The sequence below is a fragment of the Sus scrofa genome, chromosome 16, assembly GCF_000003025.6.
Source record: "Sus scrofa isolate TJ Tabasco breed Duroc chromosome 16, Sscrofa11.1, whole genome shotgun sequence".
Taxonomy (NCBI): domain Eukaryota; kingdom Metazoa; phylum Chordata; class Mammalia; order Artiodactyla; family Suidae; genus Sus; species Sus scrofa.
In genome coordinates, this window is record NC_010458.4 from 78,939,151 (window position 1) to 78,966,244 (window position 27,094).

The 27,094-nt window shown below is 64.2% G+C and overlaps 1 protein-coding gene across 2 annotated transcripts; it reads left to right on the forward strand.

The window, feature by feature from the left end:
* On the forward strand, positions 883-5,705 carry IRX4 (iroquois homeobox 4). Of its 2 annotated transcripts, XM_003134165.4 has the most exons (5): positions 883-1,264; positions 1,749-2,000; positions 2,650-2,762; positions 3,549-3,877; positions 4,310-5,705. In XM_003134165.4, the coding sequence occupies exons 1-5, from the start codon at positions 1,220-1,222 to the stop codon at positions 5,116-5,118; spliced, it is 1,548 nt and encodes a 515-aa protein (XP_003134213.1). In that variant the 5' UTR covers positions 883-1,219; the 3' UTR covers positions 5,119-5,705. The 2 variants fall into 2 exon arrangements, with proteins under 2 accessions (XP_003134213.1, XP_020932551.1); XM_021076892.1 differs by lacking the exon at positions 883-1,264 and having other exon boundaries at positions 1,275-2,000.

The following is a 27,094-nucleotide window of genomic DNA, read 5'->3' on the forward strand; positions in this document are numbered from 1 at the left end:
GCGCCCTGGGCTGGGAAGGGCGTCCCGGCCCAGCGCCTCCTCCGCGGGTTCCCAGCCCTGAAGGTCGCCGGGAGGAGGCGCGCGGCGGGAGGGGCCCCGAGCGGAGTCGGGAAGCCCGCCGGTCCCAGCGCGCTGGCCTGTCCGGCAGTCCCCGCTTTAGCCGCGAGGGGCAGGGGGAGCCGAGGGAGGGCGGCCCGCGGAGGCGGATGGGGGAGCCCAGCGAGGGCCGGGGCGCCGGGCTGGAACTCGCAGACGCGGCGGCCGAGAGAGGCCAGGCCTGCGGTTCCCCTGAGCCCTGGGGCGCTGGGCCCAGGGGAAGGCCCAGGCCCCCACTCTCAGGGCGCTCTGACCCCCACATGCGGACGCGCTGGCGGCCGCTCCATGGCCGGCGGAGGGCTCGAACTGGCTGGAGGCCTTGCGGCTCCGGTTAAACAATAGCCGGGCCCGCGCCGCCTTCGGCCGCCGCGCCGGCCGGCGGAGCTGCCTGCCTTCCCGCTGGCGGGGCGCGCGGAGAGCGGAAGCCTGGCCCGGGCGCCCGCGCGGGGCTCATTTGAACTGTTGATCACATCTGCAGCGAAGACTCACTCGTGTCCCCCTCATACGTCTCATTTGTAATTGAGACTAATGATTACAGTGGGGCGGGAAGGAGCAGCTGCTCATTAATTAATTTCTAATTAAAAGTGCCTCCCGTCCTCGGTGACGAAGGAGAAGCACCGTTCGTCGGGGCGGTATTGACTCCCCGGATGAAATCCATTTGTTCCAGCCGCGCGCCCTCCGCCCCGGGCGGCGCGGCCCGCCTGTCCCCGCCCCGCCCGGCCGCGGCCGCGGCCGAGTGACCCACGCGTCTGCGGCCCGGCCGGCTGCGCGGCGTGGGGCTGACGTCAGAGCCTCCGCCGCTTAAAGCCGCGCACCGCTGACTTGACGGATTCGCGCGTCTCCTTTTTCTTTTCTTTTTGGCAAAATATGTATTTGTGTCCCTGCTTCGAGGCCGGGCGGTCCCAGAGCCCCCTCCAAGCTCCGGCGCGCGAAGCTAAAGCCGAGCCTCACTTTCCTACTCAGTTAGAAAAGTTCGCGGAGCAGGCGGCCGAAATAACCTGCTCTTCTGCTTCGCCCTCCCAGCGCCTAGAAGCCGGTGGCCCCGGAGCAGTGGCCGCGGCCCGCCGGGCCCCTCGCGCAGGACCCCGCCGGCCCTGCCTGCCGGCCCCGGGCCGCGCCCGCCATGTCCTACCCGCAGTTTGGGTACCCCTACTCCTCCGCACCCCAGGTAAGAGGGCCCCGCGGGGCCGCTGGAAAGCCGTCCAGCAGCCCGCAGTCGCTTCCCAGCGCCCAGGCCCCGTGCCACGCACCCCTCGCGCCCCACCCCGGGGAGGGCAGAGGCGCTGAGGCAATCCGACGGGCAGGGCCAACCTTTCCCGTTATGTTTGTCCTCCACCCCCTACGGGCTCTGTCTGAGGCTACGCCCCGGGGAGCCCCCGCGGGACCAAGGGAGATGTGGCACAGGAGGACGCGCTCCCTGCGCGGCCTTGGAAACCTCCCGGGAGGGTGTGACCACTCCGGACCAGGACGGGCTGGGCCCCACGTGGCCAGGGGAGGCCAGGCGCAAAAGCTCGCCGCGGAAAGGAATGCGCGGCCCGCCGTGGATGGCGGTAGCTCCGGGGGCCTGGGGTGCGCGCTCCCGCTCCCGGCGGCGCGCGGGCGGACGGAGGCCCGGCTCCCGCCCTTCCTCGCGGCTCCTCTCTCTCCCGCAGTTCTTGATGACCACCAACTCCCTGAGCACGTGCTGCGAATCGGGGGCCCGCACGCTGGCCGACTCGGGGACGGCTGCCTCGGCCCAGGCGCCCGTCTACTGCCCGGTCTACGAGAGCCGGCTGCTGGCCACCGCGCGCCACGAGCTCAACTCAGCCGCGGCGCTGGGCGTCTACGGGAGCCCCTATGGCAGCTCGCAGGGCTACAGCAACTACGTGACCTACGGATCCGAGGCGTCTGCCTTCTACTCGCTGGTAAGGGAGGGAGCGGATCACAAACGCCTCCCTGCCACGCCAGGCCCCCAACCTCGGTGCGCCAAACTCGCTTTCCCCGAACTCTGGAGGCAAGGGGCGAGTCCCGGATCCCGGGCTTTGGGGACTGGAGAAGCAGGCCTTGGCTCCCTCGGACTCAGCACCTCTGAGCCTGGTCCTTCAGACTCCACCAGGGCCAGGGTTGGGTGTCCTGGTAGGAGGGATTTGTTTTCTGCTCTCTGCTAAGTTCTGGTCGGATGCCCGGTTCTGTGGGAGCTCACACGGGCCTCCCCCCACCCCACTAGCTTCCCTCCCCCTCACGCCTCCGGGCCTCCCCCTTCCTCTCCTCCTCCTGGCACCTCCCCACTTCTCCCCTTCTGTCCCCTTCCCTGTCCCTCCTCCGCTGCCCCCCAGTCCGTCCGTCCGTCCCTCCCTCCCTCCCTCAACATTCTCCCATCGCTCATTCCCCAGATGGCCCCTAACTGCTCCTCCTCCTCCTCACTCCTAGTCTTGGGGCTCCTTAGCTGGGGGAGGCGGGATGGGGGCTGGCCCAGGAGTCTGCCGCAAGCAAGCAGGAGCTGGGTCCTAGGGAAGGGGCTGGCGTTGGGTCGCTTCCAGGAAGCTGTGACCCCAGGCTCACCGGCTCCCACAGAACAGCTTCGACTCCAAGGACGCCCCTGGGTCTGCGCATGCGGGCCTCGCTCCGGCTGCCGCCGCCGCCTACTACCCCTACGAGCCAGCGCTGGGCCAGTACCCCTACGACAGGTGAGGGACCCTGGCCCCTCTCACTGCCCCCTTAGGGACCACCAACCTCTGCCCCCACCAGCGCCATGCCCCCCCACAAAGGTCGAGCACCCGGAGGAGGGGCAGTCCTCTGGTCCGACTGACCTTGGTTTAGGCCCAGCCCCGCCTCCTAAATACAGACTAAATACGTCCCCCCCCTCCCCTTTCCAACCCCCAGGCTACCTGTCCCCACTCCCAAGCCCTCCCTCCAACGTGGTTTTCGGGGGACTCTTGTCTTGCTGCCCTGCACCCTAACAAGTGTGGCCCTTTCAGTGTGTCTGGGCCCACCTCCCCGTCCTTCCGGGGCGGGGGGCAATGGCGTGCCCCATCTTCCGTGGGGCGACAGAAAAAGTTATCTGCACAAAGCCCAGGTAGGCTCTCTGGGCACGCTCTCCCCAGGGGCCCTAATGACCATTTCTGTCCGGGGTAGTTGGGTTCGCATCTCCAAGATATGCTTCCCTGGTTCGAGGGTCAAAACAGCAGGCGAGAGGCCAGATAAAGGAACTGGGATGGGTGCGTGTCTGTGCAGAGTGACAGGGACCTGGCTGGGCCTTGCTCGGCGCTGCACCCCAGACCTCTGTCCCCGAAAGGAGCCTGGGCTCCATGTCGGCTTCATCAGAGATGAACATTAAAGGGCAGTGCCTGCCTGGGAAAGACCCAGTCTTCCCGCCTAATTACCCCCCTGACACCGGAAGCCCGCGTGGGCGTGGCCCCGCGCGGTGGCACAGGGACCTGCCGCGGGCGCCCCATTGCCCGGCCTGTCTCCAGGTACGGGACCATGGACAGCGGCACGCGGCGCAAGAACGCCACGCGGGAGACCACGAGCACGCTCAAGGCCTGGCTGCAGGAGCACCGCAAGAACCCCTACCCCACCAAGGGCGAGAAGATCATGCTGGCCATCATCACCAAGATGACCCTCACGCAGGTGTCCACCTGGTTCGCCAACGCGCGCCGGCGCCTCAAGAAGGAGAACAAGATGACGTGGCCGCCCAGGAACAAGTGTGCCGATGAGAAGCGGCCCTACCCAGAGGGCGAGGAGGAAGAGGGGGGCGAGGAGGAAGCCCGGGAGCGGCCCCTTAAGAGCGCCAAGGGGCAAGGTGCGTGGGAGGCGGGCTCTGCGGGGCGCTGGGGCTCCTGGGGGCACCGCCCTGCGCCTTCAATCTGAAGATGCGGAGCCGGGTGGTTCCAGGCTGCCCATGAATAAACTGGCCCCAAGAGAGCAAGGCCCGTGCCCGTGGGGGCCTGCGGTGGTGAGGAGGGGGCGTGCTTAAAGACCCCAAATCGAGTTCAAAACTCTAGACCCCAGCCCCACTGATTCGAGGCTGAACTCAGCTCCGCCCCTGTGTTGGCGTTTTTGGGGTCCCAGAGCCTGGGAGGAGGTGGGAGGTAGAAGGAAGGCAGGGTGCCTGCTTTTTCCAGCTCCAAGGTGGGCCCCGTCCCCATGGGTTCAGAGCGAGGCAGGGGGTGTGGGAGTCCCGTTAAGCCGCCCTTCTGTCTCCCTCCGCTGGTCACTCTTTCTCTTCTGGCAGAGCCGATCGGCAAAGAGAAGGATCTGGAGCTGAGCGACTTGGAGGACTTCGACGCCCTGGAGGGGGAACCCCCAGAGTGCGAGCTGAAGCCGCCTTTCCAGTCCCTGGACGGAGGCCTGGATCGCGTGCCCGCCGCACCAGAGGGCCCCAGCGTCCCGGGGAAGGAGGCTTCCGGCGCCCTCCGGATGCCCCTGGCTGCCGGAGGCGGGGCCGCTCTGGACCAGGACCTGGAGAGGGCCCGGAGCTGCCTCCGGAGCGTGGCATCTGGGCCGGAGCAGCAGCCGGGCGCGGCGGGCGGCCCCCAGGCCTGCGAGGCCAAGCTGGGCTTTGCTCCAGCTGGGGCATCGGCGGGCCTCGAGGCCAAACCACGCATCTGGTCTCTGGCGCACACGGCCACTGCGGCCGCCGCCACCGCCCTCAGCCAGACTGAGTTTCCCTCGTGCATGCTCAAGCGCCAAGGCCCCGCCGGCCCTGGGGTCGCCTCCTCCTCGGCGCCTGCCTCCTCCTCGCCTACGGCTCCGGCCCCGGCCCCCGCCCCCGCCGGTGTCCTGGACAGGCACCAGGACTCCCCGGTAACCAGTCTCAGAAACTGGGTGGACGGGGTCTTCCACGACCCCATCCTCAGGCACAGCACTTTAAACCCGGCCTGGGCCACCGCCAAGGGCGCCCTGCTGGACCCGGGGCCGCTGGGCCGCTCGCTGGGGGCGGGGGCCAATGTGCTGACCGCGCCCCTCGAAGGCCCCGCTTCGGGCGCTGCCAAGGAGCTGCTGGCGGTGCCCAAGGCCGGCGCCAAGCCCTTCTGCGCCTAACTGGTTGCGGGCAGGAGCGGGAGAGCCTGCGCTCAGGCCGCAGGCTTGAAAGTGGCCACCCTTCTACCGAGTTTCCAAAGCGAGCAAGAGAGCGGCCAAGCTCGGGCCGCCAACCCACCCTAGAGGGAGGATCTGAACTCGGCCTCCTGGGGCCATGGACAAGCCCCCGGAGCACCTGGACAAGAGAAGCCGGGCCATCCCGAGCTAGCTCACTCGGGGAGGGGACCGGCAGGATGGGGCTGCTGTCAGAGCAGCCAGCCGGAAACACCCTGAAGCATAAAGTTTACGTCCAAAAGTTTACACGGGGAAGATGTTTCAGTTCGAGGCCTGTTTGTTCCGCTGTCTCCTTTGGGGTTTGAGGCATGCCGCGATTCCTTGTGAAGACTCCTCAGCCTGTACACCTTCTGATTTCATCCTCAGCACATCATTTTCACCAGTAGCACTTCCACCGAGTTTACACCATTGCACACTCTTAACTCGATAAAATTGTTTTTTTAATGTATGTTCACACCAATAATTGCCTGCTTCAGAGGCTAATATAACAAAACCAATAAAACCGAGTGATGGTGTTTGCATTGCGAAATGAACACTTGTGAAACCTACCGAGTTTTGAAGCTTGGAAGAGGAGGCAGCCGACCCTCCAGGGCCGGGGTGGGGAGGGTCGCTGACCCAGGATCCTCACTGCAGTCGCTTGCAGGGCCCAAGACTTAAAGTAGAGCCATTGGTTTAAGGAACAGTCACAGGACACTGTCAGGATTCTGCGAAAGCCCCTGATGGAAGCTGATGAGACGTCCCAAACTTTTCACCTCTCCCCAGTGCCAGACTCCAGGATTGGGAGAGAGCATGATGAGAATACCTGAAACATCTCACTCCCTGAGACCAGACCCTGCTGGGGGAGCCCTCAGCCCCTCCTCTGCCCTCCGGGCTCCTAGCCCCGCCTACCTGGGGGGAGGGGACCTGGCCGTGTGTGTGTGTGTGTGTGTGTGTGTGTGTGTGTGTGTGTGTGTGTGGCCGGCACTTTCTGAACGCCCACAGAGGGCGGGGGCTCCGGGAGAGGGGAGGGGGAGAGGGAGGGGCTTAGGAGGTTAGGAGGCCATGGACCAAAGGGGGGGCTGGAGGACGTGAGCGGCCCCTGCGGACCCCCAGCTTTGCTCAGACACCCGGTTCCCCCACCCCCACCCCTGCAGAACTGAGTGCCGGGCAGCAGCAGACTGCTGCGATCTGGAGGGAAGTCGCCGGCTCTCTCCCCACGGAGGACAGTGGACGCTGAGCCTCAGCCTGTAGACCTTCTGATTTCATCCTGGCACATAATTCCCCGCCCCCTCAGGAGCCTGACCTCACCCCACCCCACCCAGCGCCAGTGCCCCTCGAGCCCCGAAGGTGAACGCGCCCTGGAGTCAGGGCTCGCCCCTCGTCTGCAGGGCCTCTGCTTGAGGCCCTGCTGGGCCTCACGGAAGCCCCAGGTATTCTGAGGAACCACTGGTCGAAAGGCAGGAGCCTGCAAGGGTGGAGCAGCCCAAAAGCATGGGGGTCCGAGGGTGCAGTGACAAGGAGATGGTGGCCCTTGGTCCCTCGGCAGACTGGCAGCCGCAGGGAGGCCAGCTGAAGACGTGGGTCGCCTCGCGGGCTGGTGGGCAGGCTTCGAGGGACACGGAAGGCCCAGGGTTTCTTCTGCCAGGGGCTAAGTGGTGCTGCACTGGGGCCCCGTGCGTCCCAGGCCTCTGGGAAAGAGCCAGGCAGGCCAGAGCGCTGGAAAGCGGGCCTGATGGACCGGGTGTGGGGGAGAGAGCAAAACCGCAAGGGGCACCCCTGAGCGGCGGGACCCTGATGGCCCGACCCCAGCGGACCCGACTTTGCTGGTGGGACCTCGAACCCCAGGCCTCAAGCGGAGGGAGCAGTCGTGGACCCTGCGCCCCACCGGCCGCGCGGTAATTGGATTGTATCCGCCCGCGCGCTGTCACCGTATTGACTTTCGCTCTCTTGGATGATATTATCGAGATTCGGAAGCTCGCCGCTGATGTGTCTGTCAAAAGGCTGCGGCGGGAGCCCCCGGCCTGGCGAGCGCGCATCAGCCAAGATAATTTGAAGTGAAATTTTCATTTTGACAGTAAACCCCTCAATTTCTAAGGGCTCCGCGCTCCGAGAGCTCGCTGGCAGGGGGAGGCTTTGCAGAAAGCCCACGTCTTAGACTGAAAAGGGCAAAAGAACTCGAATTAGTTGTAATAGATAAAAGGGCAAAAATAAAGAGTCAAGGGGACTTGACAGTAAGAGCGAGAGTGGAGTCTCGGGGGAGACGCAGCGGCCGAGGCTGGGGCGCCAGGAATTTTAATGCGCCAAGCGCGCCCCCACCCAGCCCTAGACAAAGCCAGGCATTTTCAGCAAAAACAAGGCTTCGCGGATGCAGGCGGCTCGGCTAGGCAGGCGAGGGGGTGTGGAGACAGAACCCGGGCTCGGGCCTCTGCGGGGGGCCCAGGCTGTGGGGCGCGGGCGGCGGGAGGGAGCCCGGTCGGCGGCGCTGCAGGCGGAGGGGTCTGACTCGGGGTCCTCCCAGAGCGGGCCTTGCCCGGACGCTCCTGCCTTCGGAACCTGCTTCCCTGGAGACCCAGAGGCCCTGCCTGTGCCCGCAGACCAGGCCGGCAGAACCCCACATCGCAGGAGCCCCAGATCTGGGTGGAACTGGCTGAGGAGACGCTTTATTTGATTAAAGTGAAAAATTGTGTGAAATGAAGCCATCCAGTGGGGGGGGGAATTCAGCCACATCCCAAGGGTGGCCGGCCCCAAAGGACGCCCCCAAAGCGGGGGCGGTCGCTTCCACGCACAGCCCTGACTGCGGCGCATCTTTGGAAGGGTCCCTGACCCACCCTCCGGCCGCGCTTCGGAGCAGGGGCAGGGGCAGCCGCCAAGGGTAGGGGCGCGCGGGAAGGGACGCCGGCGTGGCCGCTGCGGGGAAGGTGGCTGTCGCGGCGGGGGTGGGGAGGTCGTTGGAGAGGAGCGCTGGGGACCGCCGCTCTCAGCCACTCAGGCGTGGCGAATTCAAACACGCCGAGGAGGGGACGGTAAATTAACGGCTCTCTTTACATAGAGTCCAAATAAAACTGTAATCAGCGGCGCGTTACTTTTCATTAAGCGAGTCTGACAGCGGCAGATCCAGACCCGACAGGGAACAGGCGCGGGAAATATACGGCGCTCCCGCCGGCCGGGCGGCGATCGTTCCTTCAGCGCCATTAGCAGCGCTTAGCCGCGGGAAACGGGCCCGGAAAACGTCTCCAAATCTAAAAGCTTTATCGACCCTCCAACAGCCACTGATGCTTCCATTTTTTTCCCTTTCTTCTTTGCCTTTCCTTTTTTTTTTTTTTTTTTCTTCTTTTTTTTTTTAGCTAAAGGGAGAGACGTCCAGCCAGGTAATGGGGTTTGACACGACACCTTCTTAACTAGAGAGAGAGGCACGGAAGCCAGCCCCTAAATGATATTTAAAAGGCAACCAATTAAGATGTAAAGTGGTTGTCCCCCGAGATCACGCCTGGATTTATGCCACCGAGGCTCCCCAGGCTGCCTGCCTGCGCCTCCGCCCCCCCCCCCAGTGTCCCTCGCTCTGTCTCGCAGTCTCTTTCTCTCTGCGTCTCTGTGCCTCTCTCTCCCTCTCTCTCTCTCTCTGTCCCTCTCTGTCTCTCTCTGCGTATGTGTCTCTCTCTTTCTCTCTCTGTCTCGAAGCCTCTCTCTCTGTATGTCTGTGTCTCTGTCTCTGTCTCTCCTCCCCAGGACTGACCAGAGGGAAGCCGAAAGACCTTTTGGGGCTGTCCTTGCTCCAGGGAAGATTACTGGGGGCTGCAAAGGCCAAGGGCGCCCAGCGCAGCGATGGGCCCAAGGGAACCTGAGCCCTCCCTGCCCCCAGGTGGGTCAGCCCTGTCACCCCCTGGGGACAGGCCGCCTGAGCGAAGGACCAAGGGCCGGGGGGGGGGGGGAAATGGAGGCACAGTGGAGGTGGAGGAGAAGCTGGAGCTGCTGTGGTTGGGCCAAGGGGTCCAGCTGCCTCCCCGCCCTAGGTCCAGGGGCCGGCTCCTCCCTGCAGCCCGAGGGCCCTGTCTGGGTGGGGTCAGCCACCTCTCTCAAGGCCATGCTTGCCAGAGCACTTGTGCCATTGGTGCCACTGAGTCGAAAAAGGGACAGCCCTCTCCCCAGGGTGACACGGGGGCAGGGGTGGCAGCATGGGGTCCTTTCCTTCTGACCCCAGTCGCAGGCCCTTTTAGAAGGGAAGCACAATGATGGGGCGGGGGGGGGGCGGGGAGCAGCGGGGAGGGGAAGAGAATGGGAAGGGAGGGGGTAGAGAAGCAGGGGGGAGGGAGGAGGGGAGGGGAGGGGAGGGGAGGGAGGAAGGGGGAGGGGGGAGGGGACCCAGTGGAGGTGAGGAGGCCCGGACATCAACTTTCTGTGGAAATACTGGTGAAAAATGTCCGGTGCGAGAGGACTCTGGCTTTTGCGGTGAAGGCAGAAGGATTATCTGAGGTCCCAGGACCGCCCCCCGCCCCCCAATTCTCCACTTTTCTGTTGAGGAGGGATCAGCCCTCCAAGGTGCTCAGGCTCGGCCAAGCCCACTCTGGACTTTAAGAAGCTGGAAGCTCGCCTCACCAGCCAGGGCGCGGGGCAGGCCCAGCACCCTACCCCCCCCCGACACCCCGAAACCTGCTGACATCAGAACAACAAGGTGGAGCCAGACCCAGGAGCTCCCCTGGCAGGGCCTTGACAACCTGAACAGCAGAAGCCAGAGTGTAGGGAGGTGCCCAGTGCTCAGAGCCAGGGGCAGACCACAGAGGGCGTTTCCGAGCTCCCCCTGAGGCACCGAGGTGCAAACCAGCCAGTGCCCTGGTCGTTGGGGGGATGCCCCCCAGAAAAGGCCCTGGACTTCACAGGGCCCTGATTCCCACTGCCGTTCTGGTGAGAGGTAGTCCAGGCTGAGCAGAACTACCCTTCTGGTTCAGGGACTCTGACTTCTTGAAGTCATAGTAACAGGCGTGACAAAGAGACAGGGGCCTGGGACAGGGTGTGGGGAGGGCAGGAGAGCCATCAGTTGAGTGTCTTACAACTTAGCTTCTGTCCCTACCTCATCAAGCCAGCCAAGGACAAGTCAAGGACTCCGTGTTTGGAGGAGGCCCCACTGCCACTGTGCAGGGGCCCGCAGGTGGCCATGCCAGGCACCAGAAGCACTGAGCTCCAGCTGCCTCCTCCCTGTGCCACTGGTTCCCAGGCTGTACTGGGCCAGGAGGGCCTGGCTGGGCTTGGGTCTCGGTGAGCAGTAAGATTTTGAAAGACCCAGTGAGAGGGGACAGAGCCTCCAAGGTGCAGGGACGGTGTTCATTTTAACCGGGCCACACGGGTGGGGTAGAGGCTGGAGGCTGGGCAGGGGCTGGGAAAACCGGGGTGGGGGGGGACAAGCAGGGGCCCCAGTGGCAGCTCCTGGACACACGCTCCCGGGGCAGGCGGCGGGGGGGGGGCAATGCTGCCCAGCCCCTGTCCCCCGGCCAACACTCCTGCTCAAGAGTCCAGGGCAGCCCCCAGGCCCCCACCTGGAATTAGAGCACCTGCTGCTGCCAGAGACCCACCCACCGCTGGGTCACCCTGCCATCACCTTCCTGCCTCCGAGGCCACCTGTGTGGTCCCAGGACCTCACCCTCAGCGCAGGGACTCCCGGCCAGAGGGACTGCAGAGGGGGCCTGATTGAGGGATTTGGTGGTGGGAACTCCTTTCCTGGAATATTAGCCCAAGTTCACCAGCCTGAACATGAGCCTCAGCCTTGCGACAGCCCTCTCCTGGCACGTGATTTATGTCAGGCAGGTAGGTGGCTTGTGCATCCATGGTGGCTCCTGGTGCCTCGGGGCAGGGACTGTCCTGTAGGGGGTGGGGTGGGGTGGGGTGGGGGGCGGGGCAGTCAGCGCAAAGGCACGCACACGCCGTCGTGGGCCCCTCTCTGAGCCCACTTCGGGGCAGGGCTTCACGGGGGGTCTCGCGGACACTCCTGTCTGAGCAGGAGGATGAGCTGAAGCTCCGGGGCCTGCTGGGGCATCCGCATCTTTGTGAACTTACGGCCCTGAAGAGGGAGGGGGAACTGAGGACCCAGAGAAGATTTTAGGGGCGCCCCAGGCCTTCCTCCTGGGCACTTGTGTGGTTGTGTGCACACTTAGCTGTGCAAGTGCACCCCTGGCCGCTGGCGTTGGGGCAGCCCCCCGGGCCTGTTCCAGGGACAACATGGGGGCCTTGGGAAGGGGCTGCACCAGGTCAGCCAGGAGAGCAGGGCCCCAAGTGAGGCCTGGGGGGTGACGGAGCTGCCACTCTGCCCCTTGGGCCCCAGGGAGGGCAGGCTGGCCCTCCGCACTCAGGGACGCCACTGCAGCCCTGGCGGGAGGGTGCCGGCAGGCAAGGGCCTCCTACCCCTGTCCCCGAGCCCGCTGCCCTGCTGGGAGGGTCGGCTGAGGGCCGCTGGGGATGGAAGGGGAGAGCCTGCGGGTGGCCAGCCAAGGTCGTCACCAAGGCCAGGTGCACCAGGTGGCCGACCTCACCCCATCCAGCTCGGTGGCAGGGGTGAGGCTCACAGTGTACCCAGGCTCCTGTCTTCAGCGCTTGTCTTTTGAGCAATGTCTAGCCTGGAGTTTCCCACTACAGGGGACTCCAAGGCTGAGCCTCAGGGGACCAGGGCCACCTTCGGGGCAGGGCTGCGTTCATAGCCACACCTCTGCAGGCAGGCTATGTGCCCAGGGGACCCAGGGCCTCGGGTGAACCTGCCAGCGCTCTGCACTCTGCATTCTGTGCCAGCCTGGCGGAGGGACGGAGGCCGCTTCCCCAGAGCCAGTTCCTTGCTCTTATCTAGGCTCCTGAACGGCTCGTCACCTGCCGCTGCCACCGCTGCCACTGCTGCCCCTGCACAGGAGGCCGATTGGGTATTTTCAGCAAATGTGCAGCTTTTTGCCTGTTTCTGTTCACCAGCACAGGGCGGCTGCAGGGGCCCAGTGGGAGGGGTGTGTGTGTGTGTGTGTGTGTGTGTGTGTGTGTGTGTGTGTGATGTGTGTTGTAATGTGGTTGTGGTGTGTGTGTGGGGGGGGGAGCTGTCTGACTCTCCCCCATCGATTCTAGGAGCCCCGCCTTCTCGCCGAGGACATGAACCGTGTCCCATATCGTGACTCTTTTCCTTCACCCGCTCTGGAAACCGGCGGTCATTGGTGTCTCTCCTCCGATTTCAGGTACAAAATAAGGGATTAGTCTTGACATTTGACCTTCTCTCCCCTCAACTGGCGTAGCGTCCTTGTTCTCAATACCTTTGACCCAGACCTGCCTACTTAAGCAATGTAAAAATCCATGAGATCGAGAAACAAAGTGAAGCGGCAACGCCGTCTTGTTCCCAAATGCAGCCTCCCTCGCCATCAAATCCGCTTGGAATGGGCTGTCCTTGTGTTTAAGGCAGATTTTGATGGGCCAAAGCCTGACCAGCAGAACTGGGGCGGGGGGGGGGGGGGCGCGTCTGCATCTCTCTTGGACCATCAGAGCGTTCTGCCGAGGCTCCGCCAGGACCCCAGCCCGTGCCTGGTTTTGACCCGGAGCGGGGTCTTGGGGGGCAAAGCTGTTGCGGGTTTGTGCGATTGCATTCCTTTGTGAGGGCATGAGATGCAAATACATACACAGACATTTATAAATGGAGGCACTATGTCATCAAAACACAGGGGGGCACGTGGAAAAGGAAGAGCTCGAGTCACAGGAACTTTCTCAACGGTCTGTTCCGTTACAGTCAAGTTTAGACTCTTTCATCAGAGTCTTGCTCTCTCTGCTTTCATTTACGCCCTTTCCATCTCCTCACTGCCTCTGGAAAACAAGAAGTGACCACGTGAGCGACGGGAGAGGAGCCCATGGTGGCCCGCGAGGCTGGCCGTCAGTGCGGCCCTGGGCCAGGCAGCGCCACTAAGCAAGACTGTCCGTGAACCTCTGGGCCTCCCAGGGCCACCGCCCATCACGTGTGCTCTGCAAAGGGGCGCAGTCAATGTGACACCAGCAGCTCTCAGCCCCGGATGCTCCCCTCCTGGGGTCTCTGCCAGGCAGCAGGTCAGGGTAGTCAAGGGGCCGCCGGACCCTGGTGGCACATGTGGCTGCTTGAGTCCTGGCACTCAGGGCCGCGGAGCCCCTGCCACGCTCGGTGTCTGGCCTCGTCTGGGGCCTTGGAGCTGGAGGACACGCACTGGGCAGAAAAGCGCTTACTGCAGACTGTGGGATCCAGGGCTCTGCTGTGCACACTCCTCGGGGGTCACGGTGCGTGGGGGAGCACCCGCCTCGCCCGGGCCCCCGAGGGGTCCAGGTTAGCACCTTCCCAGGAGGGTGGGGGGCAGAAAGGAAGGACGCCTCTATTCCCGGAAGGCCGAGAAACGGGTCAGAAGCCACCACGGCGGCCTGACAGAGGACGCCTGCTCCTCCTGTGAAGACGCGACGCCTCCGCGATGCCAGGTCCACATGACAAGCACGGTGGCGGCTCATCCTGGGGACGGAGGCTGCAGACCGAGCTCAGCTGGGCCTCCAGACCCGATGGGTCCAGAGCATCAGGAGCCACTGCGCTGGCAGGATTTTGCCCAGGGTGACGAAGGGATGGCGGTGCCTGTCGCCTGTGCTCATCTGGAGCCTGGGGCCTGTCTCCACGGCGGCTGCGGTGACCAGGCCGCCGCATGCACCCGGGCCGCAGGTGCAGGGTGCTGGGCTGGGCGCTGATGGCCTCAGGCGCTGAATTCCCCTGCTGCAGCTGTAAGGACCAGAGAGCGTCTGTGCTGGCCCCAAAGAACCCTTATCGCCAGTAGCTGAAAGGTCACAATTCCTGGAAACCAGTCACGGGCTGGGCCTGCCACATGCAGCCGGACTCGGCCCGCAGGCCCCTGACATGAAAGGCCTGGGGCTGGGAGGGGCCAGGAGAGCCGAAGCAGCAGGTGACGCCAATCCCTGCACCTGCTCTGGGCGTTTGTCACCACCCTCCCCCGTGCACGCTGCCCGAGCCTCAGAGACTCATCTCCCCATCACCGCTCGTCCCTGGCAAACCAAGAACCAGCCTCAAATCGCCAGGTCAGGTGCAAACTGCAGCCCAGGAGGGTGGACATGTGGCCAAGGAGGAGAGCTGCGAGATTCCACAGTCGTTGGCAGAGGCGGGGGTGCACAGGGCCGGGCCCCCAGGGGCCACAGGCAGGGCTGGGAGGTGTGCAGCGTTGGCTGAAGCAGATTTCTGGCTGTGGCGGCCAGAGGGTCTTGGCCTCGTGGCAGCGGCCTGAGCACTGAGAGTGGCTCCAAGTTTTTAAGCAAAGTTTGTGGCACTTTGTTACAGCAGCCGTAGGGGCCTAAAAGAGGGGGGCGGGCGCGACGTGTGCCAAGGCCGAAGCACACCAACCGGCTGAAACTCAGAGTCACAAACACTTCATACTGACAAGCGGTTGGGTGTTTTGCAGAAGATGTTTCATTTCGCAGCAGCTGAGAGGCTGGGCAGCTTGCTAGGGGGCCTTGGGCCCGGCGATCTCTCTGGAAGCCTTGGCCACCTGACCCACGGCCCCCAAGCCCACGGGCTGCCCAGACCAGGGGCCGGCAGAGGAGGGAAATTTCACTGCCAGGCAGCCTGCGGTCTGCTCTGCGCCCTGGCCGGTGAATCCAGAGAAACCCCGCGAGTCTGGGCACGAGGGTGCTCGGCCACACCCTTCCCTCGGGCCTGGGGACCACCGGTGCCTCCAGGAAGAAAGCCACAGCCCTCCAGGGGATCAGCTCCCACTGTCCCTGATGGCGGCAGAGGGCTGCCAGACCACGCACACTGGTGACCATGCCACGCAGGCCGCCCTAGGCAAAGCCCCAGCCGTGAGTGCAGCCTGCAACCTGGGGTGGAGGTGTGGGGGCGGGGCTCGGGCAGGTCTGGAGGTCCAGGCAGGCCCGGGGCACCATCGGCCAGGGAAGATTTGGGGCAGGTGGCACGAATGGGAGCTGGGTGACCCTTCCCACAACACTCTGCCCTCCACATCTGGGAAACACCCGAAACTTCTCCCAAGAACCTGCTGACTGTCACTCTCCCCGCCGCTCGTGACCAGGCCAAGGCCCCACCAGCTGTTGGGACAGCTTTCTGCAGCCGTGAGACCGGCCACAGGGCAGGACTCTGTAGGCGGCCCTCAGGAAGCTACAGCACCCTGTGTCCCGAGGCTCCGGGCGCTGGCGGTGCCCACAGCCTCACCCTGTGGGCCGGTGTGGAGCTGCTCCTGGGGGCTTAGGAGAAGCAGGACCACCGGGGCCCTGACGCCTCACTGACACTCATCAGTGAGGCCACACCCGGCGACGCGGCGGGGAGGGGAGAGGAACCTGGGAGGAGAACAGGATGAAACAAGACAGACGCAGGGACGCCAAGGACTAAGCCGTGGTCCCCGGGGCCCGGCAGCACAAGGGCAGTCAGAGGACAACCGCCAAGAGCGCGGTAACGGAGCCTCGAGTACCCGAGACGGCGCTGCTCTGCACCAGCCCTGCCGCCCCACCGCAAGCTGCGGACACGCGTCTGTCCTTCCCCGAGGGAATCTTCCTCCTCAGTTAGTCCAGGCCCAGAGCAGCCGGGTGACTCCGGGGCAGCGCTCATCTGGACGCTTGCAGGGCTCCGCACGGAGCTCACTGCTGTGTCCGAGGTCGAAGCCGCCTGAGGAGCGGAGGAGACGGCCCCTGCCCGTCCCCGTCCCTGGCTGTCGTCCCTCGGGGCATCCCGCGAGAGCTGCCCTGCCAGGGACCTGGGCTGGGGACACAGGGCGAGGGGTCTGCCCCCCGGCACTTCCTGGAAACCCAAGCCCGGAGGGCGGCCAAGGACACTGGGCGCTGGGACGGTGTCCAAGGGCGACCCGGAGGGACAGTGCGGGGTCACACGCAGCGTTCACAGAGGGGACAAGACCAGGGCTCCTGCGTGCGACCGGGGGCGCGAGACCATGTGCTCAGCAGCCCTGGGTCAGGGTCAGAGGCCCCGCAGCTGCTCTTCCCGGGCACCTCACGCTCCCCCAGGGCAAGGCTGAGGGCAGAGGGCAGAGGGCTCACTGGTGCCAACCCAGGTGGAGGCGCGCCCAGAGAAACAAGGGCTCTAAGTGAAGAAGCGACGTTGGAGGGGGTCTGATGCAGATGCTCCCCGCGGGGGAGGCGGGGCAGGGCCGGTTTGCACCGGGCCCCACAGGGAGGAGAGGCGGCCCCTCGGCCCAGGCAGGTGCCCACGCTGGGCCGGCTCCCCACCGACCCCTGCCCCGGGCCTGCTGGACACCCCACCCCCAGCGCTGCCCTCCCCGGGCCCTGTCCTCTGCAGCTCCAGGCCGAGGCGTGTCTGTGAGGTGCCCAGTGGGGGCAGTGGGGGTGGGGAGGCGGTGAGCTCACATCGTTACAGTAACCCCCCTCCATCTCTGCACCCCACTCACCCCGTCAGCTCATCTGCCCTCCAAGGACAGATGGCCCGGTCATCCTGCAAAAGTCACATTGTCCTTTGACCTTGCCGCATGACCTCCCCTTTCCTCTCCTGTGTCGGGAAGAACCGCTCCATCCATCGGCCCCTCTGCGCCCCCACCCTCCTGGTCTCCGGCTCAGGGGGTCGGTCTTCGCGGCTCAGCTGGTGACAAAGACCATGGTAAATGCCCCGAGGCCTTGTCCCTCTGTCCTTTCCGATGGGTCTGCGTGTCACCGCAGGCACGGCTGCCAAGACCTGGGATGAGGCGGCGGCGGCGTCTAAGAAAAATGAGAATCGCGTGCAAGGCCCTCGCTCGGAGCCGAATCTGGACTGAGTCTTTCAGACCCTTCTCCATGCACGTCTTTGCGATTCCTTCTCCGTGACGGCGAGGAGGCTTGTCAAGAAAACTGGCTCCAGGAAGGCAGCTGGTGTGGACAGGGTTCTGGGAGTGTGGGCAGTGTCCTAGGAGCGTGGACGCTCCAGGAGCCTCGGAAGCGTGGTCAGAGCTGCCGCGGGTCTCGGGTCTGAGTGGACAGTGGGGAAGGTTTCGGTGGCTGTCCCTGCTGGCCTCTCCCACCCGCTCCCTCCCAGGGCCCTGGGCAGCTGAGCCACTGAGGGGCCAGGCCCTGCAAGGCCCTCTTTGGGGTGGGACCGTCAGGCTGGCTCGTGGGGCCTCGGTGGTGGTGGTGGCGAGGGCCGGGCAGGTGGCACAGGGACAGACTGCACCTGACCCCCCCCAACACAGTGTTCCCTTCGGCCTTAAATCTGTTCCCGAACCAGCAGGGGCTGAACTGGGCAGGGCTTCAAAAGGGATTTGCCTCCCTGCTCTGTGACCCCACAGAGATGCCAAGCACCAGGGTCCAGGACCCGCCACCACGGCTTGTCTTCCCGGGTCTCAGCTGGGTGCCAGCTCAGCCTCAGTCCCCACCCTCCCATTCTGTCCCCTCCCAGCCACTCCACGCCCTCTGGTCTCCGTGCTGAGAACCCGATGACCAGCAGCCCCTGTTTCAGCTCCATCAGTACAGAGTCAGGGCAGCTGCATCCAGGAGCACCGGGAGTGAGCCGGGAGGCTGGCCTGGGGTCAGGGCTGGCCAGCGGTCCCCAGACCCCATCCAGGCAGAGTTCCTGGTCCGAGGTCACGGGGCAGTCATCAAACGCCCCTGGCAATCAGCTCAGAAGGAACTGGACGCATCAGGCTTGGCGAAATGTGAAGAGAGACCCTGACTCCACTGACACAGGAAGGAGGCAGCCGCTCCTGAGAGCAAATGAGGCTTTGAAAGCAGAACAAGGGGCCGGACCCTCCCCCACCCCCTCCTCGTGCCACTGGTGACGCCCAGCCTGCCACAGACATGGCAGACTGGGGCAGGTGCAGCCCCGAGCCCGGAGGGGACCAGCTGTGTGGAGTAAGCGGACCACACTGGACCTTCCGACACGTGAGATGCGCCTGCCTTGGGCCGTGCCTGCCATCCCGGCCTCTCTGCTCTCACGCAGACGGAGGCCATGAGCGAGGCCCAGCGAGGCCTGGGCTCCTCCCTGTCCCCCGGGGGGACACGATGCTCAGACTCAATTACTGCCCCACCTAAGAGCGCCTTCTCCCGAGGGCCCGGGTCAGAAGGAGCCCCCAGGGGTCAGAGGTGACCACACCTCACTCAGTGGACACAGCACTGCCATTGGCATCGCTGTCACCCACCCGCTGCAGCGAAGGGCACACAGATGGGCCGTGTGGGTGAGCGAGGGGTCAGCCGCCAGGGCTCTTCCAGACAGTGGCGTGGCTCTAACTTCCTGTGACACGGGCAGCACTGCATCTGTTCACCTTCTTGACCAGTGGGGGCGGTTTCGGGGCTTCAGCCAGGACTTGCTGTGTGATGACCCATGGACAGGCGGATGCCCGGCAAGGGCCAAGATGGTGGACTCGGTGGCCTTGGGAGCATCTCTTCCAGCCCCATCTCCATGCACCGGCCCCTGGAAAGGTCCAGAACCACACACGCTGCTCAGATCGCCCTAGGCTGCCAGGCAGCCTCTGATTCCACAGCAGCCAGTGGAGGCTGCCCAGCCACGACCTGCACAAGCTTTGTGCTGCCGGCTCCACAGGCCCCCCTGCTCTGCCCACAAGACTCCAGGTTCCTGGGGTGCCCCTGCAGAGTGAGACCCCCCACCCAGGTCCCCCCACTCCCCCTGCACCCCAGGGCCCTCCCAACTGTCCCTGCATCCCCAGGCTCCCCCTCCCTTCCCCTGTAGCCCCATGGTACGCCCCACTCCCCCTGCAACTGCCCTCCCAGGTGCTCAGAACAAACCCAATGGGGCCACTGCCGGGGAGGCCCGCTCCCCTCCCGCCATCCTCCCGGGAGCCTCGACCCCAGACAGGATGAAGCCCTGGGTCCCGCCCATCCCAGGGCCCTGGCACTGCTGTCCTGAGTCCCCCCAACTCACTGGCAGCCTCAGCCCTGAGGAGGTGGCCGGGCCAGCTGTGAGGGGAGGCTCTGGCCTGGGCTGCAAGCCCGCGAGGACCCCTCCTAGACAACCCCGTGAGGTGTGGGAGGAGCCGAGGAGCCCCCAGCTCCCGAGTGCCCTCATTGCCATGCCTGGAGGCCACAGAGCCACGGCCTGGCCAGGGACTTGGGCAGCCTTTAAAGGACCCCACACGGAGTTCCCGTCGTGGCGCAGTGGAACGAATCTGACGAGGAACCATGAGGTTTCGGATTCCATCCCTGGCCTTGCTCAGTGCGTTAAGGATCCGGCGCTGCTGTGAGCTGGGGTGTAAGTCGCAGACGTGGCTCAGATCCCACATGGCTGTGGCTGTGGGGTAGGCCGGCAGCTGCAGCTCCGATTCCACCCCTGGCCTGGGAACCTCCATATGATGCGGGGGCAGCCCTAAAAAAAGGATCCAAAAAAAACAAAAATGAAGAAACAAATACTAGTAATAAAAAAGGACCCCACAGATGGCAGTGGCATCTCTGAGCTTCTCTGCCCTGGGGGTCACGTGGGAGCCAGGCCACCGCGGACTCGACCCTGAGTTTGAGGATGGGCCTCGGAATTCCGGCGGAACGAGGCCGCCTCCGGCAGACAGGCGGTCGCCGGCTGCTTCTTCCTTTTTCTGAGACGCCTCCCATCCCGAGGGCAGTCTTCACATGACGGATTCTCACGTAAGAAGAAAGCGAACACGGCTCCTCAGCGCCCAGCTTTTCAGCGCCCGCAGCTCTGCTCCCCCCAGCACGTCGGTCGGGCCCTCGACGGCTCACCCTGCAGAGGGGACCACCCGCCTGCGCACGGGCCTCAGGACCCGCCAGGAAGCAAGCGCGGGCTTTGCTCACCCGTGTTCCCGCTCCAGAGGAAGTCTGTGGACCAAGCCACCTTCCATTCAAACTTTGTCGTATAATCGTGGCATAAAACATATTCATTTTCCCTTTATTTTCCTCTCTCGGTTATGGCACATTTTATTGCATAAATAAATTACACGTGCCGGACTTCATGCCTTGCAGCCTACACACCAATTAAAGCTGAAGCTGACGCCCTCCAAGCGCAATGACTCGTAGCCTGCAAAGTGAAACGGCATTTATCCGCTCGGCGGTAATCGGCAGCGCTGTTTAGCCACGTGGCCCCGCAGGAGGGGCCGGCGGGCTCGGGGCAGAAGGGCTGGCGGCGCATGGCCACACTCCCGGGGCCTGGGGAGCCGTGCGAGGGACCCCACAGACCTGACCCGACCCGACCCGACCAAGCTGCGCCGAGGCCCTGCGGGAGAGCCCTGCAGGGCTGGGGGCTGCGCAGAGCAGAGGCAGGACCTCAGGGTCCCCCTCGGCGGGCAGGGTGGGGACGCCTCCGGGGGTGGGGACGCGCCTGCAGCTCACTGGGCGGGTCGCCCGCATGTCCTGGGAGGAAAATGGGGCTGCCCGTCCCTCCAACTCTCCTGCGCCTTCTGAAGACCCTGCTTGGTGCAGAGAAGTACAGGTCCTCCCAGCTCCGCGACCCCCCCCCCGCCCAGCTCCCAGGCCACCCCTGGGAGGCAGTGGGCAAAGGCGGAGATCAGGCAGCAACCGGAGGCGCTGGGAGACGGGCGCTGAGGGGTGCCCCCGCGAGCCTCTGCAGGCTCGACTCTCAAATAACCAGGGGCCTCGGGAAGGATGCCTCGCCCCTAGAGGGCAGGACACAGACCCACTGGCGCTCCGGTGCCCTCCCTGAGGATGAGAGGGATTCAGAGGCGGCCTGCTCTCCTCCGTCAGCCTGTCTCTACAGTCCTGCCACATGGGACTGGACCCCAGGCTGGCTCAGGCCCCCACCCCTGCCCAGGTCAGCCGGCCCCGCCGCCACCACGGTGCCAGCCCCGGCGGCAGCCCCATCCCAGGCCTCAGCCTTCTCTCCGGGAAGAAAAACAAAGGCAGATAAGCATTTGGGGAAGAAATTAAATGAAGCCCTGGCGAGTGTCTCCAGGCCCCCGAGGCTCAGGCTAGACACCAGCCACCACACCCGGGAGGGTGACCAGGATGCCACTGTCACCACAAAGGTCGCTTCCCTCCAGCTGCCCCTTGAAAAGGAGATTTCTGATCACTCCCCTCTCAGTGCCATCAAAACGTGAACAAAGAGGTCGCTGGTGTGGACTCTGGCGGGGGTGCGGCAGGTCTGAGCCGCCAGCCCTGGGGACCTCCGTGGACGGGTCTGCTCTGAGTCCCGCCAGAAGGAGGCTGGACGGGCAGGCTTCAGGCCCTCTGGGTGCTGCCAGGGCCCAGCTCCCCTCTGCTGGCAGGAAGGTGCCAGGGTTGACCGCCAGGTCCCCACTAAGGGCTGCAGGAACCACCTCCAGCATCTGCTCACTGAGTTCCGAAACCCAATTACAGCCAGTAATTCAGCTGCATCTATTGGACTAAACTTGGGATAAAGCAGGTGTTCTTTTAATCAATCCATGGAAACTTGCTATTTGGAAAAGGCAGGTACCTATAAACAAAGACTGGTCTTGGTCCCAGCAGCATGCTGAGCCTCGTCCACACACAATCTCGATGTTTAACAGAGAGGCTGCGACACCAATGACCCTACTCCACCAAGATGCTGCTGGACGTTGGAGCCATGCAGGCACTGTCCTCCTGGTGACCTGCCCTCAGGGACCACTCTGACCACGTGATGGGAGGGCTGCTTACTGTGCCATCCCCTCCTGCAGGAAGCCAGCTCCCTGGGACCTGCCACATCACCGTGGGGGACCCAGAGTCCCTTGGAGTGAGCCACCTCTGGTTTCTGCTGCCCATCAGGAGAAAGACACGTTCCAGACAGGGCCCAGGTGAGAAGAAATGCAGTGGCCGCCCACGGTCCAGGTGGAAAGTGAGGAGGGCTGTTCTTTGAGATTAGGGGATGTTTGTTACACAGCAAAGCTGACTGACACACAGAGTTGGGTTCCAGCCCAGGCCAGTGCACTACACTGTGACCCTGCTGTCACTTGGCCCTTGTGCCTTCCCTTAGCCAAGCCAGCCCCCAGGTGAGCCTGCCACAGGCCGGGGTTGGGAGGGGCCTCCAGGGTTTCCTTCACTGGGCACTGAGCACTCCAGCTGCAGCCCATCCAGGCAGGCACACTCTCCCCCATGGGCCTGCCCTGTCCCCGTCCCCCACCCAGAAAAGCACTTTTCTCCAGCACAAGCGCTTCTCCCTCTGCCTTAGCCCAGCCGGCGAGGGCCTGCATGCTGAGGCTCGGTGCTGAGAGCAGAGAACTCCAGGACAAGGCTGGAGACAGGCCCCCTTCCAGGTGGGGCTGGGACCGCAAGCCCAAGGCACACCCAGCCCCCTCCCCACCCCAGAGCCATTGATCTGATTCTCGACCCAGGCCCAGCCCCAGCCCAGCCCTCCGGCCCCAGAGAGTCACTCTGGGTGGGCTCTCCTCTCCCTCGGGGCCCCAGGGCCGGTGGAGTCCACGAGACGCGCCGTCTAGAGTTACGTCTCACTTCCAGCCAGACCGCAAGGGACACGTCTGTATGGTTCTGTAATGGACACGTGTCGCTGTCCAAACCCACAGAGCACAGCAGTGAATCGCCCTGTAGCGACACCAGCTCATCACTGGTGACAGGTGTACCCGCCCGCACGGGCTGACGGAGTAGGAGAAACGGGGGCGGGCAGAACGTGGGGCTCCCCGCACTTCCGGCTCACTTCTTCTATAAACCTAAAACTGCCCCCCCAAGGTAAAGTCTGTTAGTTTTAAAAGAATTAAAAGACAGCAGGAATAAGATAATGTTCCCTGATAGAATCCATCATCTCACTCTTCCTGAATGAAGCCAACTTAACACTCCTTCATCACCATTTAGGATTTTTTTTGTTTCGTTACCATCAGTAAGAAACACAAGACTTCGGCTCTTAGGGTCCAGGATGTCCCCAGCCAAGGTGGCCCCTTCCTCCAGCCCCTTCACCGCAGGTGCCTGCATCCCCTGCGCTCAGTGTGGGCTGGCGAGCAGGCTGTTCCTGGGCTCCGTGTCCGCGGAGGGCTGCGTGTCCCACCGCGGCCTGAGGCGGCCCAGAGGCACCTGAGACAGGTGCACAGAAGGGAGAGGCTGGCAGGCCCAGACACGCCGCCCACCTGCCCGCACAGGGGACTCGCATTCCTGTCCCTGCGCTGAGGGCCTCAGGCTTCCTGCTTTCAGGCCAGGTGGCTGCTGAGTGATTCTTCTGGCCTCAGGGGACCGGCTGTCCTGGCTCTGGGGGGAGGGCGGGAGGGCCGGCCTTCAGAAGGGGCAGCATGGCGCCTGTCACCCCCGGGTCACCAGAGCTTCTGGAATGCGCCAGATGGCTGCTGAGGGCCGTCCCCCAGCTCACGGTTCCCCCCAGCGCGTGCCTCCGAGGTCAGGCTCCGCTCCGGCCGCCTGACGTGTGTCATCTGGCAGCCGCTGGCTCACGTCCTGCTGCAGGGCCAGCAGCAGCGGGGACGGCTCCAAATACCACACTGGCAGGGGTCAGACGTGACAGCGAGAGGTGACGAAAGGTGACCTTGCCGACACTTCCCCGGCCTTCCAGCTGTCACCGCAGGCGCGGCGGAGGCAGGGGGACTGAGCAAAGAAATGCGGATCCAGACAGACAGAGCTTCCCCGGGCGGCTCAGAGCCTCCAGGCCGCGTCCCGTCACGTCCACTCAGAGCGGCTGCGAGTCCAGGAGAGCCGAGGTGTTGCAGACGGGCCCTGAGAGGGGGTGGTGTGTGTGTGCGCCTGTGTTTGCACGTTTCCATGTGCTTGTGTGCCCATGGAGGCAGCTCTCTAAGGGCCCAGCAGCCCTCTCTGCAAACACTCCAGTGTCCTGTGACACGTGGTGGCCCCGCCCGGCTCACCTGTTCCCAACAGCAAGGTGTGGGCAGCCAGGAGTGCGCTGGGTCCTTGGTACAAAGGACAGGCTTTGCTCACGCAGCAGAGTGCACACACCCCACGGGAGCCGATGACCCCCCAGCCCGCGCATCTCCACACAGAGGACCTCCGGGGCCACGTGCCGAGGAGACGCCAACAAACACGAGAGCGCGTCCCGCTCACCTGACTCTGCGCCTGCGCCACGTGGCCAGGGCAGCGGTTGAGCTGCGCTTGACCTTGGCTGTTTCGTGGTGCTGGGACGGGGCCCCTGAGAAGAGGGGCTGGGGCGGGGAGGACCCTGGGCCCTGCCTTCTCGGCGCCCCCCGCCCTTCCCGGCGGCAGCTCTGACCTGGGTGTGAGGCCTGGCGGAGGCCAGGTGTGCCCCTTCTGATGACAGCCTGTTCCTCCCGGTCAGCCCCTCGGTGCCAGGTCCCCTGCCAAGTGGGCGGCACAGGAGGCTGGAGGCTCCACTGCCCTCGCCTACAACCCCCACCTAGGACCAGGCCTGGCCGCCGTGGTCACAGGGTGCAGTGGACGGGACGAAGACTCAGTGAGCATGGCTGTGGGCCCGCCGGTCCCCGCGGGCAGGAGGACCGGAGCCTTGGAGCCTTGGTCAGACCAGCCTACGGTTCCCTACAAGGGAAACACCTGCGGGGGGAGCCCGAGCACAGGGATTATTCAGGAAAAATTAGGAAAAACCAACAACCCTGGGGGGCCCTCCATGCCCCATCTGGAGCCCCCTCCTGCAGACCCAGCTGCCCAGCTAGGTCTGCGGCGCTGGCACCTCGGGGCCCCCGGCTGCCGACATCAGCCCCAGACCTGCTGGGCCCAGACGTGGGCTGGTGCGGCCAGGGCAGAAACTCCCGCAGGCCGGGGGTATCCACGTTCAAACCCTCTCTGGCCTTTAGTCCGAGGCCATAAACACCGCCTCTAAATGGACCCAAGAATCAAACACCTGGTCAGCTGGTGACAGAGAGCCCAGGCACACACACACATGTGCACGCGCACAGTGCACACCCCCGCCCACGGTCAGACATGCACACGCCTCAGAGTTCAGCCAGACGAGAAAAGAGCTGGTGACTCGAGCCGTAAAGCTTTCCTGAGTCCAACACGGTGGGCTGGCGGATGCGTCCAGCGCTGCCTCACAGCTCACGCCTGGGCCTCGGAACCACGCCATCCGACCCCAGACCCAAGAGGTGACCTGCCGATCCAGCCTCGCCGTGGACCCCGAGGCCCCTTCACATCTGAGGTCCTTCCCCTGGGGCCTGAGGCACAGCCAGCATCCCCCTCTGGCCACATCGGGCAGAAAAGGCCTTCCCGAGGACGCAGAGCCGGGTGTGGGTCACCGAAGCCGGACAGACCTCGACGCAGGCCACGCAGGAACATGGCAGCCCTGGGGGGGTCGCCATCCGTCTTCCTGAACTCCCGACGTGTCCCACAAACGCCGTCCAAAGAGAAAGTCCTCCCTGCAGGACGTTGGAGGGTGGCCTCCCCCGCCCCGTGAGCGCCACTCCTGCACCCATGACTCAGGGACCGGCCACGGACACCGCGAAGGGGCCGTCGTCACGGGCCGGGGCACTCAGGCTCTTGCTCCAAAGCATCTCGGACGGAAGTGGCTCCGTTGGGTGAGAACATGACCCTAAGGCCCTGCGCTCGGGCAGGACAAGTGCAAAGGTCAGGCAGCGACTGGAGACGCCGTGGGCCGGTGGTGAATGAGCCCGTGCAGGGCTCTACCATCTGTGTGGGAACCCTGCCCAGGCGGCAGTCTGCTCTGCACCCCAGAAACCTCCCACGGCTTTTAAAGGAAGCAGACAGCACCCAGAACATGCTCAGGCCCGGTAGTGACAGGTCTCCAGGCGCAGCCCCAAGGGGTGACAGCCCAGGTCCCTGGTCCCGGAAGCGCTCAGGTTCACCCAGGGTCAGCGTGGGACCCAGCACCCCCACGCCCACACCCACGGCTGTCAAATCCTCAGCATCTTGGGGCATCGGGAACCACGGGGAGGGGTGGCAATCTTTCGGCTTCTGCTGAGGCCAAGAGCCCCTCTGTCTGGGGACACGATTCACAGGCAAGAGACGAAGCCATCGCCAGAGGCACAGACACAGCAGGGGGAGCAGGGGGTGGGTCCCCGCAGCCCCGGGGGCTGGTTGTCTGCTGGGAGCTCAACTTAAAAGCAGCAGTTCTCAGAGACCAGGGGTCGAAGCCAAGCACCGCTTTCAGCACCCACGGCCTCGCGGCCCGTGTGCAGCCCCCGGGGACGGAAGAGCAGCAGGGTCCAGGCCGAGACGCACCGCCAAGTCCTGGGGTCCCCAAGCTCAGACGGTGGCTCACGGGCTCTTGGGCCCCTTTCCTCACTCATTTAGGCCTCCGCCCCCGACACACGTCCTAACAGAAACCGCGGTTTTACCTGCATGTCACGCAGGTCCCATCATGAAAATACTTCCGCAGCAGCTTCCGTGTTATTCCGGAGGTGGGTGGTTCAACCTCGTACAAGCGGCAAACACACGTCTCAGTTCGCTGAAATTCATTTTTTTTGAGCAGAGTTTACAGAATGTAATGTATAGATTTATATTGGTAAAAAATATACCCCCCCAGCTGCCTATCAAGATACCAGGTTTTTTATTATTTCGAGGCATTTTTAAGCTAGAACAGAATTTAAAATCTAGGAAACTCCTCTTCAAAAGATTGTAAATCACCCACCCCTCTTCCACCCTGAAAAACTGGTTCACACTGGCAACACATGTAAAGGTGGGAATCGTAAAACGTCACTGGTGAAATTCGGGCGAGGTGCTTTTACGACGATGGAAAAATCGGTCACGACTCCGACGGGCAGCGTGGAGTCAGTTAAGGGGTCTTCAAGAGCTCATGATGCCCCCGAGGGTGGGCTGCTTAATAAAACACAACGCGTTTTAGGGGCTTCCAAACCCTCTGAACTCCAGGCAGGAAGACGCCTTTCCGCCACCCTCGGCCTCGGCTTTGTCAAGGGTGACCCGGGCGCGGGGACCCTGGGCGGCGCAGCGTGAGGAACCACCCATCCGCCTCAGAGCGACGCGGGCAGTCGAGGGCAGTGGTCCTTTGGGGGAAAATCCCCGTTTTCTGACTCTGCCCTGCCCAGCGAAGGCGGCCCCCTCGTGATGCATCGGGGGAGGCGGCGGGGCTGTGTCCCTGGGAAGAACTGGAGGTGCTGGCAACCTCTTTCATATGCAGGAGGCTGTTTGTACACAAATG

What these genes read in the sequence shown, in the direction of transcription:
- IRX4 (XM_021076892.1), top strand. Translation starts at nt 1,623, where the DNA reads ATGCGCGGCCCGCCGTGGATGGCGGTAGCTCCGGGGGCCTGGGGTGCG. An exon ending in GGCCAGTACCCCTACGACAG is followed by an intron (nt 2,763 to 3,548) that starts GTGAGGGACCCT and finishes GCCTGTCTCCAG; the next exon opens with GTACGGGACCATGGACAGCG. An exon ending in TAAGAGCGCCAAGGGGCAAG is followed by an intron (nt 3,878 to 4,309) that starts GTGCGTGGGAGG and finishes CTCTTCTGGCAG; the next exon opens with AGCCGATCGGCAAAGAGAAG.